This window comes from Salarias fasciatus, chromosome 2, assembly GCF_902148845.1.
Source record: "Salarias fasciatus chromosome 2, fSalaFa1.1, whole genome shotgun sequence".
In the NCBI taxonomy this organism is placed as follows: Eukaryota; Metazoa; Chordata; class Actinopteri; order Blenniiformes; family Blenniidae; genus Salarias; species Salarias fasciatus.
In genome coordinates this window covers 10055856-10075771 of record NC_043746.1, presented here as the reverse complement: position 1 = coordinate 10075771, position 19916 = coordinate 10055856, and the positions used below count along the sequence as shown (strand labels likewise).

Here is a 19916-nt window from a genome sequence, read left to right as displayed (position 1 = left end):
GCTGGCTAAAACAGTCTGGATAATTGAATCCGCGTGCATCCCCCGTAAAGCCACCACACGCTGGGCCTAATTTATGGCCGCGACTTCATCTGGTTCTGATCAACTCGCTGGTTAGATCTGTGGAAACTGTTTTGGCACCCTGTCAGGAGGAATAAACACAGGCTTCACATGAGTGAACTGGTCAGCAGGATTCCCTTACATGACAAGCATCAGACTCCTCTTTCCACAAGGCTCTAATGCGCACGGAGCGCGGAAAAAAGGCCGAGGCCCGTGGCGGAGCCCTCTGAGACATTATTTAGCACCAACATGCATATATACATGTAAAACCTTGCCTAGCAAACATGTGAACACAGGCTCCTGCACATGCCAATGATGAAACATTTGCACAAAAACAATGGAGACAGGCCAACAGAAACAATCACAACAGGAAAATTTCACATGCACGTAAACAGCTGGAATGAGCTGATGAACACAGGCGATGGCTTCCGCTCAGACGTTCACACATGAAGGGCTCACATGCACTGCGGCAAACAAACCGCTCAGCCGAAATTGTTAAGTAAAGCGTACGTTTCATAACGACTGTGTTCCCCTGGCTGTGAGGGGCCGCAGTGCTGCAGGTTTTCCCATGTTTTTCTGCTTCAACACATCCAAATTTAATGAATGCATCATCATGAAACTTTGCAGAAAGTCTGGTAACGACCGAACCGAACAAGTCGCAGTCAGCCGAGTTAAAGCATGACATAACTATGCATGCCTCTGTGGGTCCCGGCAGAATTTGGAATTTGTTAATATGGCACACTGAAATGTATTCTGACCTAACCCTTCTTTCAGCAGCTTCCCATTAGAGATTTCCATTAGGAATGGGAGTGGTGGCCAAGCTTGTGTGCCGAGGTTCCCAGGTTGGATTCCCACTGCCAGCAGGTTAGCACTGTGGCTCCTTGAGCAAGGTTTGACCCTCAGCTCCCAGGTACTGTACTGCCACAGCTTGCTGCAGCTGGCTGCCGTCTTGTTAAGGTAAATATGCAGGAAAACCCTTTTCCCAGGTCAAATCAATAAGGCATGCCTTCCACAGGGTTTCTTCTCTGACTCCTTCCTCACACCAATCACCTGCAGGCCTTTCCCACCTGCATCCATGCAATGTACCACAGTGTCTTTAAATAACAGCTATTATTGTTAAAACTGCATCATGCCAACATCAAATTCACTAAATCTTTTTTTTTTTAATGAAATTCCGTTTAAGATGCTATGAAGATATGATCCATGCCATAATGTCATTCCCAATCCAAACTGACGTCTCCCTTTTATTTCATTTTCTAGACCGTTTCAGGAAGCTTTTCAACTTGAATGTCTTCATTATTCTGACAGAATATCACAGATTTGGTCCCAGTTCCAGAAGATGTGGTCTTATTTGATGTTTTAACAGTGAAGACCTGGGAAGACATCATAATCCAGACTGCTTCAGTCAAATAATGTGACGAGACTCGTGTTTTGTGCTGTGAGCGTTCCAGGTTCTCTGGCTGGCTCCACAGTTCATCAGATAAGTAGATGTCTCCCTCTTTCTTGGCAACACGTTGCATTCACTATAATTTACTGTTTAAAAGTTGTGAGTTGACTTTGGCACTATATTTTCCTGGTAGATGCAATTACTAAATTTGATGTTGTTTCTCTGCAAATTAAAAAAGTCTGTTGAACAAGCTATAAAATTAAAGAGAGAAATAATATCATTGCAACGTTCTTTGAAATTAACAACCGCTGTCATATTACAATACAAAAAAAATAATATGTTTCCTGCATTTGATTAGAAAGCACGGGACAATCATTCCTATCTGGATCAAAAGCTTTGCATCTCTAATTTCCGAAACCTTGACCCCGCCTGTTTGTGAGGTGTCACAGAGGTGACCGCAATGCAGCTGTCAGTTTTAATAACGCAGCTGCCACTCTGATTATGAAACCAATATTCAAGCGGGAGAGCTGTTTCAGCCGTCCAAAGAAAACAGAATTACAGACTTGAAGGCCCACTGAGTTAATTTAACCACGCGAGATGAAAACGACTGCTTTAAAAAGCAGTTTGACATCAACATTAACCCACAAACATGCAGAGTCACGACTATATAGAGACATTTCTAAAGGGATAGAGGGAAATTATATGTTAAGTCCAAATTGAAACCTTTGTTTACATATCTGATATTCCCTATGCAATTACCCTTTAAAATTAATGAGAGAAGACACTGACTCACTCCGTTATAATGACTGTTATGTTGAGCCAGAGCGGTGAAGAAGTCATTTGAATATTTCCAATTTTCCACTGGGCTATTTGATGTCAGCGGTGTGTGTCTGTGTTTAAAGGAAAGTTCCTACCCTTGACAAAGGCATAAACACTGACGGCGGTGGTGCCGTCGATGACGGCCTTGACGTCCTTGTAGTAGCAGCGGTAGACGCCCGTGTCTTTGCCCCGCGCTCCGTGCAGGACCAGCCTCTTGCAGTACGGCCTCTCCGGCTGCCCCGCGCACTCGCTGATCACGGCCGCCTGCTGGCCGGGGGCCCGGGTGGCGGCCAGCCGGGTCTGCCGGTCCGTCAGCTCCCGTCCCACCAGGGACTGGTCAGGCCAGGCCCAGGCCAGGGTGCGCTGACCCCTGATTGAAAAAGAAATCAGCTCACATGGCATCAGAATGACCTGGTATCGTTTTTTTTTGCATTGCTCAAACTTTAGGATGCACATTCAGAACTTTTTTTTTTTTTTCCTTCAATGAATGTAAAATTTCAATAATCAAATTGCAAAAGAGTGGAAAATCATATTTGTGTGGATGAGAGTCGGCATGTGTGTGTATGTGCTTGTGTGTCGCTCTAAATTCCCTCTATGCTGTGACTACACATCACCCTGTGCTCCGTAACTTAAATTCAGTTATGCTAATCTGAGGGCACTGCGGAGCGAGATTGAGGCGAATCATAATGGCGGATTGAAAACCGACAGCGCTGCTTTCATCGCCTGCCTCCACCAAATACAAACGCCTCCGTCTGCAGACACGGCCGAAATGTGATGACTGGAAATGACAGAAAAACGACGCAGCACAATGAGAATGTTCCGCCGGTTATTTCCCCGGCCCTTGCGCGTAACGCCGATCTACCTGGGATTTTAAATGAGTTGAAACTGATCTGACTGCCTCTTCTATTAGATTCTCAGTCATGCACAAACGCAAGGTTTTACATGCAAATAACTACTTAAGACCTGCGCTGAGAGTCCAAAAGTATCACCGGAGCTCCAAAGACAGCATCTCTTCCATTCGACCACAGAAACCAAATGGTTAATGGAATGACAGCTTGGCAGCACACAATGCGGCTGAGATTTCATAAGGATAAAAGATGTTTATTATGAGCACATTCATATCTCACATAGGCTCAAATAAATCAGCGCTCACTGACCTTTCGAACAAAGCAAATCCCTTTGGGATTTGGCCTCTTGAAGGTTTGGAGGCTGCCACTTTGACTTGTAAGAAGAGGGGTTTTTTTTCCCTTTTTTTACCCATCATCTTTATCTGAAGAAGTCTTAAAACTTGTAATTATTGGACTTGACGAAAGAAAAAGGAAATGGACTGAACTTGTTCCCATCTGAAACACACGAGTATGAAAACTGTGAGGAGAAACTGTTCAGTAGTGACAAAGTGTCCGTAAAGGAGGGAGAGTCCAGATCTTTTATGGACCTCAAAGCCCAGAGTTCAGTAAAAAGCATGACTTCTTATTATTTTTCAAGGAGAAATCTTGATGAAAGGAAATAAGTAACGAGTGAAGCTGTGAACTGAAGTCTCATAAAGGCTAATTGAAATGTTTTTTTTTTAAAGAAAAGTCAAATAAGCTTTAGTGCAAAGCTGGATATAAAAAAATGAAGCTACTTAACACGCTGCATAACATTGAACACTTTTCCTCGCTGACTGTTGGGAACATTAATGGTGAAAATGTGAAAAATGTGGCATTCAAACCAGCACTTATTATTTGGGTTGTGGTCATTCAGTGGTTTGAAAACTCTGTGTGGGCTCGTCCTCCCATGCTTGGAAAACTCAGGACACATAAAATCTCTCACAGTGAGTGTGAAATATAAAAATGCTTAATTACTTTGTACAGAAATTTAACTCAAGAGTCGAGAGGCTTTTATTGTTTCTTGTCATTTACTGGCTCTGTTTTTGCAGAATTTTTAATTTAAAAAACAGAAAAGCACAATGTCTAACACAAGCAGATTACATTCCCACCTGCTCTGCCCTCCCGTTTCCACTTCCAGCCTTTTGACTTTGTCGATCACGAGGAAGACAGATTGCTCCACTTTGAGATATCTTTATCGCTTTAAACACGTGTTCTGTGTCCTTACTGAAACAGAGCATCCTCAGGACGTCTATCCACACTCTTATCTGAAATCAGCCTATTTTCAGTATGCTTTACCTCTTTTCATGAATATATTCCCTGAAGGTCGGCTGGTTAGATTTGGGATAGCGAATCCTCTGAGTAGGACTCATCTCTGAATTCTGTAATATATATATATATATATATATATATATATATATATATATATATATATATATATATATATATATATATATATCTGAGCTTCATCTATAATAAAGTCTCCGTGTCATCCTTGAGTCCAGTGATTACCTCCCAGCTCCTCTAAAGAATTTCTTCGGCACATTCTGTATTCTCACACCATACTGCAGAAGCAGCACTAACTTCTGCAGCAACTAGTGGTCTGTGTGTTAGACCGGACCACACGGGTCGGTTTCCACTCCCCGCTAAGCATCATTGAACCTTAGCCGCCCATCGTTCCTTCTGCTGCTTCACCGCTGACCGCTGCCGACGGGGGAAGCCCCGCAGGAGCTGCACTTCTGAGATGATTGGCTTGATGATTGCTTTTTTCTGCTTCTAATAGCTTCCTACGAACAAGCTCAGAGTTTCAATGCAGCTTAATGCTGTAAATCCCACCTAATGTCATCACAAAGAGATAATCAGTCTTATTGTTAAGGCTGATCAGTGCATCCCCACAGAAAGAAGAAATATCTCTCTTCTTTAGCCTGTAAAGGTGTGATATATAGTACCCATCACTGACTATCATGCAAGTACAAGTATTATACCAACTGTAATTTGGATCATGATTTTTTTTTCCTTGATTAAAACAATGTGTCATGCACACACACACACCCACATACCTGCATGTAACAGTGAGTGTTGAGTGAACAGGAATCACTAGCTGGTCTTCGGTGTTGTCTATGACGGGCGGAGTCATAGAAAAGCCGACCACCAGACCTGGGGGAGGAGGGCAGAACCAGCATCTGGGTTAGATTCAAGCAACGCGGGTCAGTCCGGACCGACAGCGGGGTTTTCGACAGAGCTTCTGGTCGGCTATCGGTTTCCCAAAACACATCAGGAATCTGAAACCAGACGCGTTTGCTTGTTACATTTACAAGCCGTACTGCGATATGCAGCGAAAGCCTCGACTCCCGGCGTTGAAAAACACCCAACTGGAGGAATCATGACCCACTCATGAAGCGAGCGCTGCTCTGTGGTCCCTGCTTCCTTTTTTTTCCCCTTGAAAAAGCTACAAAGACCATTTGCCCTTGATGCATTACTAATGCGTTCGCTTCATCATGCTTGCTTAATACAGTCGGTCTGGGATGTCATTACCATCCCAAAGCCCCCTCAGGGTGCTATTAGCTCTTAGTCTGATTCCACACCTACAGTCTATCATATAGAAATGAGTCACCGTGACTTATTGTACCTGGCACCTGGAAATCATTAGAGATCAAAACACACAGAGAGCAGAAGCGTAGCCTGAGACTGAAATGGTAGACCAAATGATTTCTTTGCATTTGAGAAACAAATGATCTTTTTTTTTTTTTGTTTTTTCCTCCAGACTGAATTTGCTTGAAAACGATGGTGATATGTGAGCGGTAAAACTGCAGATTGGCACAAGTCCAACCGCGATTATTCAAGGACAAACGGGCCAACATCTTAAACAGCTGCGAGAATACATTACATTAATTATGTGCATCGGCTCAATATAATTCCTTTCATAGACAAAGAGCAGAGCGTGAGGGTCAAAAGTGGAAAGACAGAAAAAAATATACATATTTTTTCCATAAGTGACTGATGCATCCTCAGACGTGTGTGATCCTTCCAGGGGACTGGGCAGCCAGCAGAATGAAAGCAACGAGCTGTTTTCCAGGAGCCGTGACCCGCTGCCAATCAAACCACGAGCTTTGGACAGCTGCGGATCCTGTACACAAACTCCGTCCCGACAACATATCCTGCCGCCCCGGGAGCACAATGCGTCAAAGTTATTCTTATGTAAATATTATGATAATCTTGTTTACAGTGAAGGTTGAACTCAGCAGAAAGAGACTGATCGGCAAAGGTTCCCTCTAAGACTGCAAAGAGCCAAGAAAAAAAAAAAAAAATCAGAGACACACTTGACTTTCAGCGATCAGTCATGAACAGAAACTTCTACTCAAAGCCAATTACCTCGGATTTTCTTTTGAAGAGATATATATTCAATCGCTATGCTTTAGATGAATGAATGAAGAGACGTCGACCGATTTGACGCCTTACCGGTGAAAGCCTTTGCATTTACAATACTATGAAGTGAGCGAGCCGAATCCGAGTCGCTCATTCTTCTGCGTATGTGGAACTGCAAAGGTTACTCGTCATTTCGCTGCACCGTCTGAATATATGCATTATTATAATCTACATCCCACACTCAAACAGTCTCACAATACATTATATTAAAAAAAAAAAAGTTCCTTTTTCACGCAGGTAAATCCATTTGGTATTCATTTGAAATAGTAGAAATAAAAAAAAAACAATGGCAATCTGAAATATTCATTCAGCCTCTGAGAGAAAACAATCCAGCCTTGAGAAGCAAAACAATGAAAGCCGCTAAGAAACACTGCAGGATTCAGATTTACATACTGGTAATATGGTTCTTTTATCACCCATTTAAAAACACATTCACACACTAATAGGAACAGCTGTCGCACGAGGCACTCGACCTCCACGGCTCCGCCTCGGGGACAGGGCGGGACGGGGCTCATCACAACACCGAAGCTGGTTTTTGAAAACGACCCGTTTCATTAATGGAGGTGCAGAATTCCTACTGTCACCGTCAGTCTCATCAGATTCGTATACAACAACTAAATGGTGTAGAGAAATGTAAAATGAATGATCGATACACTGAGCGTCACGCTGAACAGATGGTTAATAGAAAAGAGCCCAAGCAGTGTGTTCTGTGTGTCTTTTTCCAAATCGCCGTTGAGTTCGCGACACAGGAGGCGTGCAGCGATCGGTCCAGTGATTTGTGTCGCTTGTTTTCTGTCACCCTGCTGTGATTGTTCCCCGTGCGCACGATCCATGCTGGAGGGGGCGACCTGAGCAGACTGTTCCTCCCACACACAGGAAGATTTTCAAGATTGTTACCATAAAGCAATTATTAATCTCCATTTTACCTGATTCTAATGAATAATTGCTGGCAGCTTTTGTGCGGAGGTTGACCATAGATTTTATTTGAAGCGGAGGTTTAGAAGGACAGAGATGTTTGAAATGTGCTGGGAAGGGATTGGCTCACACCAGGGAACAAGACTCTTATCTGTATCCTTAAAATGAGACCCGCTTATGTATTTAGCTTTATGAATATTGACTTAGATGATTTATATCTTAATTCCCTCAACGTTAACAAAAGATATTTGCACAATTTGACTCATGGACTGAATTGAAATAGCTTTTTTTTCCCACAACACAGGCTTGTTTGGCCGTCTTTGGAAATGTCATGAATCACAAACCACGGAAACATCGAGCCACAACAGCGTCCCAGCTGTGTCCAGGTGTGTTCATCACTTCTTAATGCTCCCTTGGAACCACTGCTTTGAAGGTTACTTCCGTTGCAGTGTGCGTGCTATTTTCTCTTCTCTTCTGTTTGTTTGTCTTTTCTATATTTGCGGCGGGCTTTCAGAAATGTTGGATTACTTCTGGACAGGGCGCAGATAGCTGCGTCCCCGAGGTTTCCAGCCTTTTGCTGTCCTAAACAGATGGTGCCGCTGGCTGCAGCCTCATATTTACTTTATAGGTGTGAGTATTGTATTGGTATTCTCATTTATCTCTTGGAAAGGAAGCAAAAAAAAGCAGCTGTCATAAAAATTTGAAATGACTCTGTGATTGACTGCGACAGATATGAACCCTCTTTAACACTCAGAAAATAAAAAATAAAAAATAAAAAAAACAGGACAAAAGTAATAGCATTCGAGATTCAAACGTTTGTTCTTTTTCTTTCTACAAGAATATTAAAACTGATATGTTTAATAATTCAAACCCACACATAGCTCAGAGTATAAAACTTGAATGAGTGTGAGCCAATATCCCCCCGCTGACAGAAAAACAAATATATTGAGGGCTGAAGTGGGAAGTGGTGGCGGTCCGTGAATCATTCCCAGCTTGGCTCTCAGCAGGGTCTTCCTTCCAGAGATGTTTAACGCCGCCTCAGAGGAGGCGCGAAGTTTCCCCAACATATTGTCTCGGCTCTGATGAGAACCTGCCACCATCTTCAGTCCCATGTCCTCCCCTTTGCACACACACACACACACACACCACACACACACCACTGCTTCCGCACACCTTGAAAATAGAAGGCAGTAAAGCCAAATAAAGGGCAGGCGTAAATATAAAGACAGGGACTGAGATGGGACCCCCCAAGAGCAGTGGACGGTGGTGGTGGGGGGGGGGGAAAGTGAGAAAGGAAATTCCTGCTCACATTTTCACTATTTTAGGAGGAGGAAATTTCCTTTGCACAGTGTGAGGGAGGTCAACAAAAGAGGCGCCCTCCCCGAGCCGCGATCCGATCTGGAGACCTCCCACACCTTTCCAGTGAGAACGCCGTCTTTCCTGTGCAAGGCACGTCTCGTGGCCAAGTCAGTGACGGAGGATCGGACGCAAGCGGCCATAGAGCTGGTGTGAAAGCAGAAATAGGGATGTTTGGGACGGTTGGACGATCTCAGGTGAGGACAACGGAGGAAAGTGGATCAGTGTGTAAAAATAACAAAAATGTTAATAAAATAAAGAAGGCCTAGAACTCCATCGAAAGTCAAGCTTTCACCAAGATTAATGAGATGAATGTAATGCCTTCACGAGGACAAAGTAAAGTGCAACAACATAATAAATGTCTGAAGCGAATCGTTTCCAGAGATTTAAGGCTTTGTTAACCGATGTCATTGAACGCCTCGTTAAAAACCAGGACGTCAGACATCTATCCAGAAAGTATGATAGCTGATTGAAAGTGAGTGTGAAGTTAATCGCTTTAGTTTCACCCTCAGACACCGACAGGTGACGGCTCGCCTTTACTAAAATGTCAAAATGCAGGTGAATTCACAAACCTTGTCCTCCCGCTGTAAAAAATGATTAGGTGGAAGGGGAGGGGGGGTTATGTGGACCGCAGGGGGAATACTCCTCTGTGAATCACAGCATAATGGCCAATCTGCTCTTAAATAACTAAAATGAACAAATATGCTCAAACTGTTTGAGCCCAGAGGCGGCTGGTCCGTTGGGCCATGTCCTCCAGGGAGCGCCACCAAATCAACAAGACTTTAACCTTCAATATAATTATGTTACAATAAAAAATACAAATGAATTAGAAACATTTATCACTATTAAGTTTTGAAGTGGAAAAATTCACATTGAATCAAATTAAAATCAAAACTCAATCATTTTAGAACAAATGATAACGGGATAATCCCATTCCGACAAATCAAAGATAATGAGAAAAACAATGTTAATCATCTCTGTTAGGCGATGAAGGCGGACCAAATCTTTCCACATTGGCTACGGGGCTCGGCTCAAACCAGAGGCGAGACCGGAACCAGCTCTGAGAATCCAGTCACTTCCGTTTGGGTTTTTTTTTTTTTTTTTAACTTCAAGTTGAAGCTCTTGCTTCTCCTGGTTGTGTAAATAACAAAGCGTCTGACAGCACCTCTGTGTTTGAAAATACCATCAAGCGCGGCTTGTTGCCCTTTTACTGACGTCAACATGTTGAATTTGTGTGAGTAATAGCTGCCGCTGTGAGAGTGGAGGTACGATGTGCTGCCTGGGACGGAGCGAACGGATCGTAGACCTACTCGACATAAAATACACAGGATCCCTGTTTTTAGCCCCACTCCCATTCAGTGTTCTCTTATGCAAGACCCACAACAGCCATTTAACCTTAATGAAATACTTTAATAGGACTAAATTTAGCCTAACCTACAGCACGTGAAGTGGCAAATGAGAAAGTCTGAACATTAAATGAAGATAAATGACGATGATTAACTGTTTCTGGAACGCACTTCTCTGTTTGGGAAAGCTAAACAAAAAAAAGGAGTCTGATTGTCTGACAAATGGCATGCTCTAACTTCCAAATTACTGTTATGAATGTGCACGTCATGATTTCATAAATGAATGCAAAGGAAGACAAACATCACCAAACATTTAGAAATGGAACATATAAGCCCATGAATGCAAAGCAGTGCCGATTTTTTTTTTCTTTAAAAGTCTCTGAAGAATAACAATAAACATGATCAGAAAACCTGGGATAAATCAGTGAGAAGAATAACGCAGAGAGCCGGGGATGGGCTGTGCTCATCTATTGTAGCCGAGCCTGTGTGATGGATGCTTCCCTTCCAATCTGCCGAGAGATCGCACGCTGACAGACAGGATGCAAATTGTAAATCTTTTTGAAATGTCATGACTGACGGGCGCGTCCCGGGAGATAAAACAGCAAGATGCTGGTGGTGCTTTTGTTTGGGTGGGGGGAAACCTGGAGAAGGAAATATTTGCTACGAGACGGAGGACGTCAGCGTCTGCTGTCTGAAGACGCACACAGACGGACGGCGAGGTTTCAACACCCACACAGTTTACCTGAAAGCTCGGCTCCTCTGACACACTGTGTATTCTCAAGGTGAGCTAAGAGGATGACGTGCTCCGCATCGCTGGCCGGTGATTTTGGACCTCTCATGTGTCGCCTGTCAAGCCGAGCGGTTTGGTCAGAAGTGTTGAATGAAGTGCAGACGAGTCATAAATTATTGTGCTCGAGCTCCAGCGGCCAAAACAGTCGTCGGCCTCGCCGCTGCTTGGACACTTCAGAGTGAAGAGGTGGGAAGAGGGCATTTTCTGTGCCTTTATATAATGCAGGTGAGCTTCATGCATAATGCTGCCGGAGCTGCTTTCTCCCCAATGTTTCGCCCTGATGGAAATCTCCACCGCGAGATGTCAATATGTTCCATATGGATGTGCAGCATAATGTTTACACTGAGTTTCCAAACTGTCAAGATTCCAGATATGTGGACCCGGTCAACCTGTCAGCCACGCAACTGGTCTGAGCAAACATATAATCCCATTACTGAGTGTTTGCATTCTGTCAAACACAATTAAAGGCACGCAGCTCTTTAATGTACAGTTAACATGAGGTGAATGCCAAAGAAAACCAAACACATCAGTCCGTGGAGGTTGGCGGTGGATACCATATCTTGTCATGATAATAAACACATTTTTCTGCTGTGACCTTTTACGCTGCTTTTCATGACAGGTTGTTATGACTGTTATCACTCAGCTCATTTGTCTTAATATGCATTAAACTGTGAAGCACATAAAGGTTAACAGCGGTCACGAATCGTATGGGCGTTGTTCCTGAACAAAGGTTTTTAGATGGAGGGAAGGCAGTTCAGACGCCGGCAGGTGGACAGTGAGTTCACTCAACAGCACCTTGGATCAATGGTTTAAAAAACAGTGCGAGCCTCCACCGATCTGCTTTGATGGTGTAACCCACCTGAAACCATCCAGTCTCTCAGATACTGATGCTTGGAGAATAGATGAGAGGTTTATCTCCACCCAGTAAACTGAGACAGTCTTTTATGTTTATGAGAAGAAACGTTTGAATTGTGACACATGCTTTACTGAGTGGTGATCACAGTGGAAGCACTAATTACAGACACGCACATAACTGTAATTATTCAGTGTAAATGTCCATGTTGCATTTCTCATTAAGTCTGTCGTTTTGTTCATACTTGGCTATAATTAACACCATGTAACATCATACATGAGTACCAGCATGTCATTATCTGAAACATCATTCCAGACTTTCACATGAGCAAAGTTTCCTCTGTGCACTTAAGACTAACTACAGAGTCTAAAGTCAGCTGGGATCGACTCCAATGCTCTGAAATCCTAATCTAATAAAGCAGCATAGGAGATGGATGAGTTAAATTCCTGTTCAATATCTACATTCATTTGCAAAAAAGAATTACCAAGAAGTCGTGTTTATTTACTTTATTGCATGTCTGAGGAATGTGCTTTGAACGTGAATATTTTAAACAAGCAAATTGGATAATACTGCCTGCCGTTTACGATGCAGTAAAAGATCCAACAGTTGAAAGGCAGCACTGACAGAGTACAGTTTTTCTCTGTTGGTGGTAGGAAAAAAAAAAAAACACACTGTCAAGAGCATGAGCGTCGAATGCAAATGAAGACAAAGGAGGAGGAGGTTCGGGCTGTTTACTCTGGTCAGAAACAGGTAGAAAAGAAAAACATTAAGTACAGACAAGACATGGGTCAAAACCGGAACGAGAACAAAGCAGCTCAACTCAGTAACTCACTTAGCAAAGAATGAAGACAGAACATTCAAGCACGGAGAGGAGAATCAACAAGAAACACTTCTGGTTCACAATCAGACGAGAAAGTCGCTCCGACAAGTCGAGTGAAAGACACGAACACATGTCCGCAGACAGGGAACACGGACAAAAGACTTGGACTTCAACACGTACAGAGAGATGACGTGTAACAGGAATTTGTACAAGTATGAAAAACATATAAGCATGACATGAAAATGAAACATAAACCGTGAAACTGGAGCCACAACTATGAGCCGCAATAACAACAACACGACCGGATACGAAACTCAAGGAGCTCAAGGGAATGAATCACTGAGGCAACAAAACTCCAGTTTGGCTTCCTAAAGCGTCGCAGCTACAATAGTTCTGGTGTCATGCTGAGCCCCAACATTGTTTTCTGTGTGAAAGCCAGGCTGTTGTCTTTACCTTCACTCCACTCGCACTGCATCGGCTGCTTCCTTGGCCGGGTCTCTTCTCAAAAATAGAAAGCTCTCAGTGGGACTTCACATAAAAATGGAGGCGTACAGAACAGCCTTGGAGTTTTAATCAAACTTTTTCTCTGCGTTGTTTTCGTCATGAGTAACAAAGAAGAGGGCAAAACCGTGAGCCCTCGCCCCTGGCCTCAGCAGGAGAACTCAAACTACCACTAAACTTGCTTTGACGTATAAAGTGAGCTTTAAGACTTTCTCTTATTTTGCGTTTACTTTCACGCCGAAGGTTTCTGAATCAGTAGACTTTTATTGGCGGGTTGGGTAATCTATCACAGTCAACGTCTTTATTTCATTACATGCATTTTTACTACCAGTGCACAGTGTTTACTATTATTGTACAGCAGTCATGAATTGATGATTAATACCTAACGCTGTATGCACCCATCATTCATTTTTAATGCTTCTTTGTAATAAATAAATGCAGATTTGTTGCCTGATTACACACACGCTAATTTGTTCCAGATTTAACAAGATCTAACAGGAGTTCATTATTTAAAAATGTGAAATCCAGTTCCAAGGTTCACAGGAGCGCTTTACAGTCCTGAAGTCCTGCATGTTTTGGATGCTTCAGCCAAACTCTGCAGGCATCGGATATCAGCGCGGTGCGCTGGAGTGCTGAGGCTTCTGAGACATGCAGGGGAGGGGAGCGCCGTGGGAAACTCAAGCATACATGAGGATTTACAGGCAATGGATTTGTTAAAACATGTGAAAAAGAATGCAAATCCAGTGCTAAAAGCACTCTTTTGATTAGTTTTACAGGTGAGTTTCTGCGCTAAACTCAATCATCACGAGACAGCTTATCTGCCAAGAATGAATCCTTTGACCTTAAAAACATTCAAATGAATGGCAATTGGCTCGTTCGCAACCACTTTGCAAATGTGAGCATGGGCCGAGAGCCAAAAAAATATCTGAGCTTGGTTCTCCTCTTTTCCCAGGCATTCCAGCTGGTGGTGCTGAGATAAGCTGCAGCTTTGGGACGATTAGCCTCCACCAACAAAAAGCAGCATCACATTTTAACCTAAGAGATAAAACACAATAACTCCAAGATGACTCACTCTCTATGTTATCGTTCGATTACACAGAATATAAACTTCAGATGGCTGTACGCCGCATCTCTCACGGCTCTCACCGTGTACTTTTCCCATGTTTCTGGTTCTTGAAATGACAATGCTTTTAATGACTACAGAGATCGTGTCACTGGGCTCGCGGTGTTCTCAGGATTTGACATGCCGATCTCCGGGGGTCGGTAAAGATTGTTAAATCGGATTACAACAATTACAGAAGAGTAGAGGAGAAAGTGTCCAATGACAGTTATTTGACGAGGATTTCTAGACAGAGACATCTCAAAAAGCTGGGTCTTGATTATACTTTAAATTTCTCTTTGCTGCTGTCGAGGTCCAAACCTTACAGCTGGAGCTGAGAGAGAGAGAGACCAGGAAAAGAAAAAAAAATAAGAGTCTATTTATGAATGATAAAATAACAGGTTAATGAAGGATGGAAAGAAAAATACAGTGCTCAAACATGCCAGATACATGACAGAGTTCATGAAGAGATGTTTACATTATTGACCCATGAATTCACACAGCTGTTTCTTTTTTTCTGTCTTCTCTCACCAGCATGTCTGTGCAGTAATGAAGGAACCAGATGTAAACAGGCCTAAGTGCTAAAAAGTCAGTATTTTTCAAGGAGCAATTGGACCCGTTCTCTCAGCATGTGCACCGGCGCACACTTTGATGTGTCTGCCTCACATACCTGCCTGACAGGCGGGAGAGATGTGCGACCCGTTACGTGACAACCTGAGAGTGTAAACAGCATGCCAGAGGAAGAGCTTCTGTAGTTTTGTTCAAAAGGTTTGAATACGGGTCTTGGAGGTGCAAATAAAGAGCTTACGTTTGTGTTTTACTACACGGGAGCTCTGCGAAATAATGCTGAGAAATTGCACATTCGGTCATCTGCAGAGGCACACTGAGACAGATAAATATTTTTTTAAAGTGCTGCTTTAACAAAAAAGCCCATTTCCCGCTTGATGTAATGAAATTTTTCTATTTGTTAAACTACTTTGTGTGGCTATTGTTTTATTGTTTATATAATTACACTGAAAGCACAGTTAATTCATTTCTTTAAAAGCTGGATTATTTATAACAGAGGAGTGATTCAGAAATTAGGCCTATTGTTCAATTGTGTTTTATATTGAAGATCAACACATTAAATGAAACATAAACGAGCAAACATGAGTGAAAGTAAATAGAAAAAAGCAAAATGGACAAAACTCTATAAACACAGCAGGGACACAGCGGCGAAACAGAGTTGTTCTCTTAAATCGTGACTCAGTGCAGCAGATCAGAGTGTGGCGGTCTTTGATGCCTGGGTGGCTATCTGGGAAGAAAAACTGTCTCTGAATCTGGTGTGTTCTTAGTGCTCTGTACCGTCTGCTTGACAGCAGCGCTTCAAAAAGATGGCGGGCATGGTGCGGGGAGCCTCTTGTGATGTTAGCTGCTCTGCTGAGGCAACGCGAGGCGGCCAGATCACGCAGGGATGGCAGGAGAGTGGTTTTATCTGCAGAGGAGCTGGGCTGAGGTGATGAGTAAGCAGGACGGGGATTAGCTCGCAGCATTTACCACCCACAATATTCAACCAATAAACAAGTTGGCACTCACTAATTCAGCATATGTCAAGAAAGCAACGGCAGCTACATCAACCATCGCCACTGGAAGTGGAAGTTGCGAAAGAGTCGATGTGACTGGACAGGATCTCTGCTACAGGGACAGACAACACCTATATTGTGGTTGTTGCTGCTAATAGAACAGGGTTTGAACACGCTCCCTGTGTGGCACACATCACACAACGGGGAATCACACTGGCTTTATGTGACACTGGATTTGACAGAGCGTTAGACAAGTGTCATTAAACAGCGTGACATTTCAAGCTTCGTCCAGCAAACACAGCAGAACTGAAAGCTCGGCGGGGGGCTAAAGGAGGAATCACTCGTCCAGGATGTACCTACATGCTGGAATTCCTACTCTGGAGATGATGAAGAGGATTCAAGAGAACAAAGATCCGCCGTATGCAACACTGGCACATCAGAAGCACGAGCGGGTGACGCTAACCACAGCTGAATGTGACGAGCTGTCAAAGCCAGAGTCCCTGCTGGAGCCCTGCAGGTAATTTATTTCCTCTGCCCACTTTACTGATTAAAGACAAGTTGATAGCAACGTTCCTTCCACAATTCTGCCTTTTATCTTCTGAAATGTGTCATCTAAATGCTACTGTTGTCATTATATTATATTGTGTTGCTATTACAGGGATGTCTCTGAGCTCCTGGGGAAAGTTATGAGTAGTGTTGATGTTGTGTTGATGTTGTGTTGTGTCGGTGCTGCTTGCACTGTGCAATATCTTGTGTTCAGTGGAGGTCTCAGGTGTTGATCGTGCTTCAACAACACATTCACAAAGGACCTCGACAGATGCAAGGATAACACAAACACGGTTAAGAGTGTCAACAGCTTTAGATCCCAGACTGAAGGATTTCAGGTGCCTCTCCAGAGGAGAGAGGGTCGAGGCTCGGCAGGAGCTGAGTGAGACGCTGTAGAGGAGAGAACCTTCACCACAGGCCTCTCCAGAAGAACTGGCTCTAGACCGATACAAGGCAGAGCCTTGAGTCAATATAGACATATCTCCGCTAACCCTATAAATCCAAATTATTATTATTGATAGTAAAATTAATTCTCATGCTAAGAGCAGGACAGAGAGAGTGCGGCTCGTGGAAAGTTCATTTTAAAAGTTAACATTTCTTAGTGCACTAAACGCAGTGCCGTTACAGTGAGCTGTTATTTTATCATGTTATTCGCAACGCTGTCCGCAACATTTCATCATGCTCACTAACCTGTTTCCATTCTTATTTACCCATCTATCCATAAAGTCACATTTACAGTTTCAGCCCGTGCTGTGCCCTGTGAAAGCCACAAAGGCTGAAAGAACTTTAATCCGCCGCAATGTTTCTAAATCACAGTAGGAATCCACAAATCAAGCAAGTGTGAATCTTGTGTCTTACTAATGGATAGGCATCAGCTGAGAGGGCTTGCCATGTCAGTGGAGCTGTTCGTTTCTGCAAGCTGCAACCAAGATTTGGAAAATTAGAAAATTCTTCGCAGCTCTGCAGCTACAAAGACGACGGTAGTTTGCACAATTGTTGTTGTGAAAGGAGTTTTTTCCAAACCAAACTTCACAGTAATTTATACAGCAGGTCTCAAACCACTTCAAATAATTGTGTGTGTACATTTGCATTATCCGCAGCTGAGCTCTTTACATGACTTATAGGAGTGGTTTCGTCACTGTAACGGGACATCCTTGGATGTGGAGGACACCTGCTGACGAGATAAATCACACACACACACACACACGGGGGAGGGAGCCACCCGCTATAAGGACTTCTAAGCCAGTTAAAAATGTAAAGCTTCTCCGTCAAGCGGACAGATGAAAGGCAGGCAGGAGTCTCGAGCATTAAAGGTAAGACGGAAGCGGCGGCTGTTCGCCGGCGCAACGCGGGGCACATTAAAGCTCGTGTGAAAACCGGCGCAATGTTTTTCATTGCGAGCAAATTTCCTGTGTTCTTTATCACGGTTGTGCTTCTCCTACTTCCCTTTTTCATGGACGGTTGAGGAGACTTTGTCGCCAGTGTTTTTTCCGAGCTCCTCTGTAGTTCTGTCTCTGATCGGTCACATGACAGGAACAGGAAAAGAGGAGCCTTGTGTAAACAAATAAAGCTTTTCTCAGACTCTTTAGTTTGGCGGAGAGGATGCGACTGGGGAGCAGTTGAGAAATAAAGACGCAGGTTTTCGCAGATAGAGTAATTAGGGAAGGGTGTTTGTGCCGTTGCTGTGTGGTTATGCGGTATTAATGAGTAAACTGCCTAGAGAGGCACTTGGATTTAAGAGCATCTGCAGTGCGCTGACACTTGGCTCAAATGAAATTATGAAAGGTTAAAGGCTCGATGATGGAAATGGCAATTTCACAAACTGCGCTTTCTGAGGGCTCGAGGTTGGAGGTTGACATGTAAGCGACACTTCAGCCACGCGGCGACCTCAGTCACACAGTCTCTGGCGAAGGGCCAAAGCTGAAGCACTCCGAAATTGCCCTCATATATCTGGTGAGGGACAGGAGGCCAAGCAGGCCACGGAACAGACCTGCTCTTTGGATGTGGAGTCAGCCGGCCCCAGGCTGCGACATTCTCTCCCTCCCTCCGAACGGAGTTAAGTCCGCTTCCTCTGTCAGCTGTGCACAAGGTCGGGCCAGAGCCAGGCGACGGCCTGACTGGCAGCCCGGCTTTGATTTCATTGTTAACATGGAGGGGGATGACATCCACTACGTCCCTGTCCTCCCCACTACTGGGAGACACGGGCCTTTCCAACATCCTGCAGGAGGAGGGGTGTGAAATTAAGGATGCGGCGACGAGCCATCTGGGCCGGCTTCCTATGTTTTAAACCCCTGTCCCTGACTAAACCTTCCTGTACCTGCCACAAAGGCACACCGGACAGCTCACGCTCTTCCTCTGAGGCGACCGGCTTTTTGCTTGTCATCGTTTTTTTATCACTGAGATATTACTTCCCCTCATATGAAGTGAACCACGTACGTTACGAATAAATGCTCCATCCTGGCTCCAGGCAGCGGTATTTCTGTTAGGAAGCCTCTAAAATAGCTACTTTATGACCGTGTTGCAGAAAAACAACCAAGTGCGAAAGACTTGCACAATCTGGGCCTGCTGTGCTGGCTCGGATGGCCTCACCCCTCACGCTGTGACTGTTTGGAAGCCAAACTTTGAGGAGCCCCATTATTGTGCTTGTTACCTAATTCCTGGAGATTTGAGCCGTAAACAAGTCTCCGCTGCTGTGTCAGATCACTCGGGGATCTAACTCACCGCGGCGGCTTGAAATGCTGTCGAAAACAAGGGCAAAATAAGGAGTACTGGGTCAACAATTACGCCGCTGAATGCCTAAAGGGGAGGGAAGCTGGCAATTTCCTCAGGCTTTGCCAATGGCCTCTTTCCCATGAACCTCAAGTGACCCTCCGCAAAAGGCAAAGAGTGACCAATCCTACCGGGACTCCCAAACCACTGGTCTCCAGCTGGCTGAAGCCGAGGAGCAATTCCAGCATAATCACAGTGTTGACTGGGGTTCAACTGATAAGTGCTCTAAACGATGCCGGTTTCTAAGCAACGGCGCCGCTTTTGAGTGTTGTAATACGTGTGTTACACCCACCGCACCCCAGTATCTACTTTCTGTCCGCTAATAGATGGCACGCTGCAAATGCCTTTTCATTGGCTGATAAATCACTAATTACTTTCGCATTAGCATGTCAAACTAATTTGCCCTGACAATGACATAATTATTATTACTGTTTTGTTGTTGTTGTTTTTATTTTTAACAAGCTATTTCACTGTGAATGTCTAATCCATCTTAAACTAGTTTACCAAGAGAGGAACTGAATGAAAAAATGTGTCGGAGTCTTCCCTCATAAAAGGCTGTAAACAACCGCAGTGACCTTTCACCTGCTGTAGGTAAGAGCACTCTTGTGTATAAGTGTGGCTGTTCGCTCTGCCACGGGAGGTTTGCCACACTGAAAGAGTCACAGTTCAAGTACTCAACGACCAAAACAGCACTGAAATACTGTGTTTGCGTTGACTGGCATTTAAAACTCAAGCCTGTGTGTGTGCGAGAGAGAGAGAGAAAGAGAGAGAGAGAGAGAGAGAGAGAGAGAGGCATGTGAGGTA

The 19916-nt window shown here is 43.9% G+C and overlaps 1 protein-coding gene across 1 annotated transcript in view; it reads right to left on the bottom strand.

Annotated features, from left to right (window-relative positions):
• The window catches only part of flt4 (fms related receptor tyrosine kinase 4), a 54228-nt gene that overhangs the window by 27175 nt on the left and 7137 nt on the right, over positions 1-19916 (bottom strand). The window contains exons 2-3 of the mRNA XM_030109340.1: positions 5190-5286; positions 2359-2633 (exon numbers count right to left, since the gene is read on the bottom strand). Of these exons, the coding sequence (XP_029965200.1) occupies positions 2359-2633; positions 5190-5286 (372 nt within the window). The remainder of the gene's footprint in view (positions 1-2358; positions 2634-5189; positions 5287-19916) is intronic.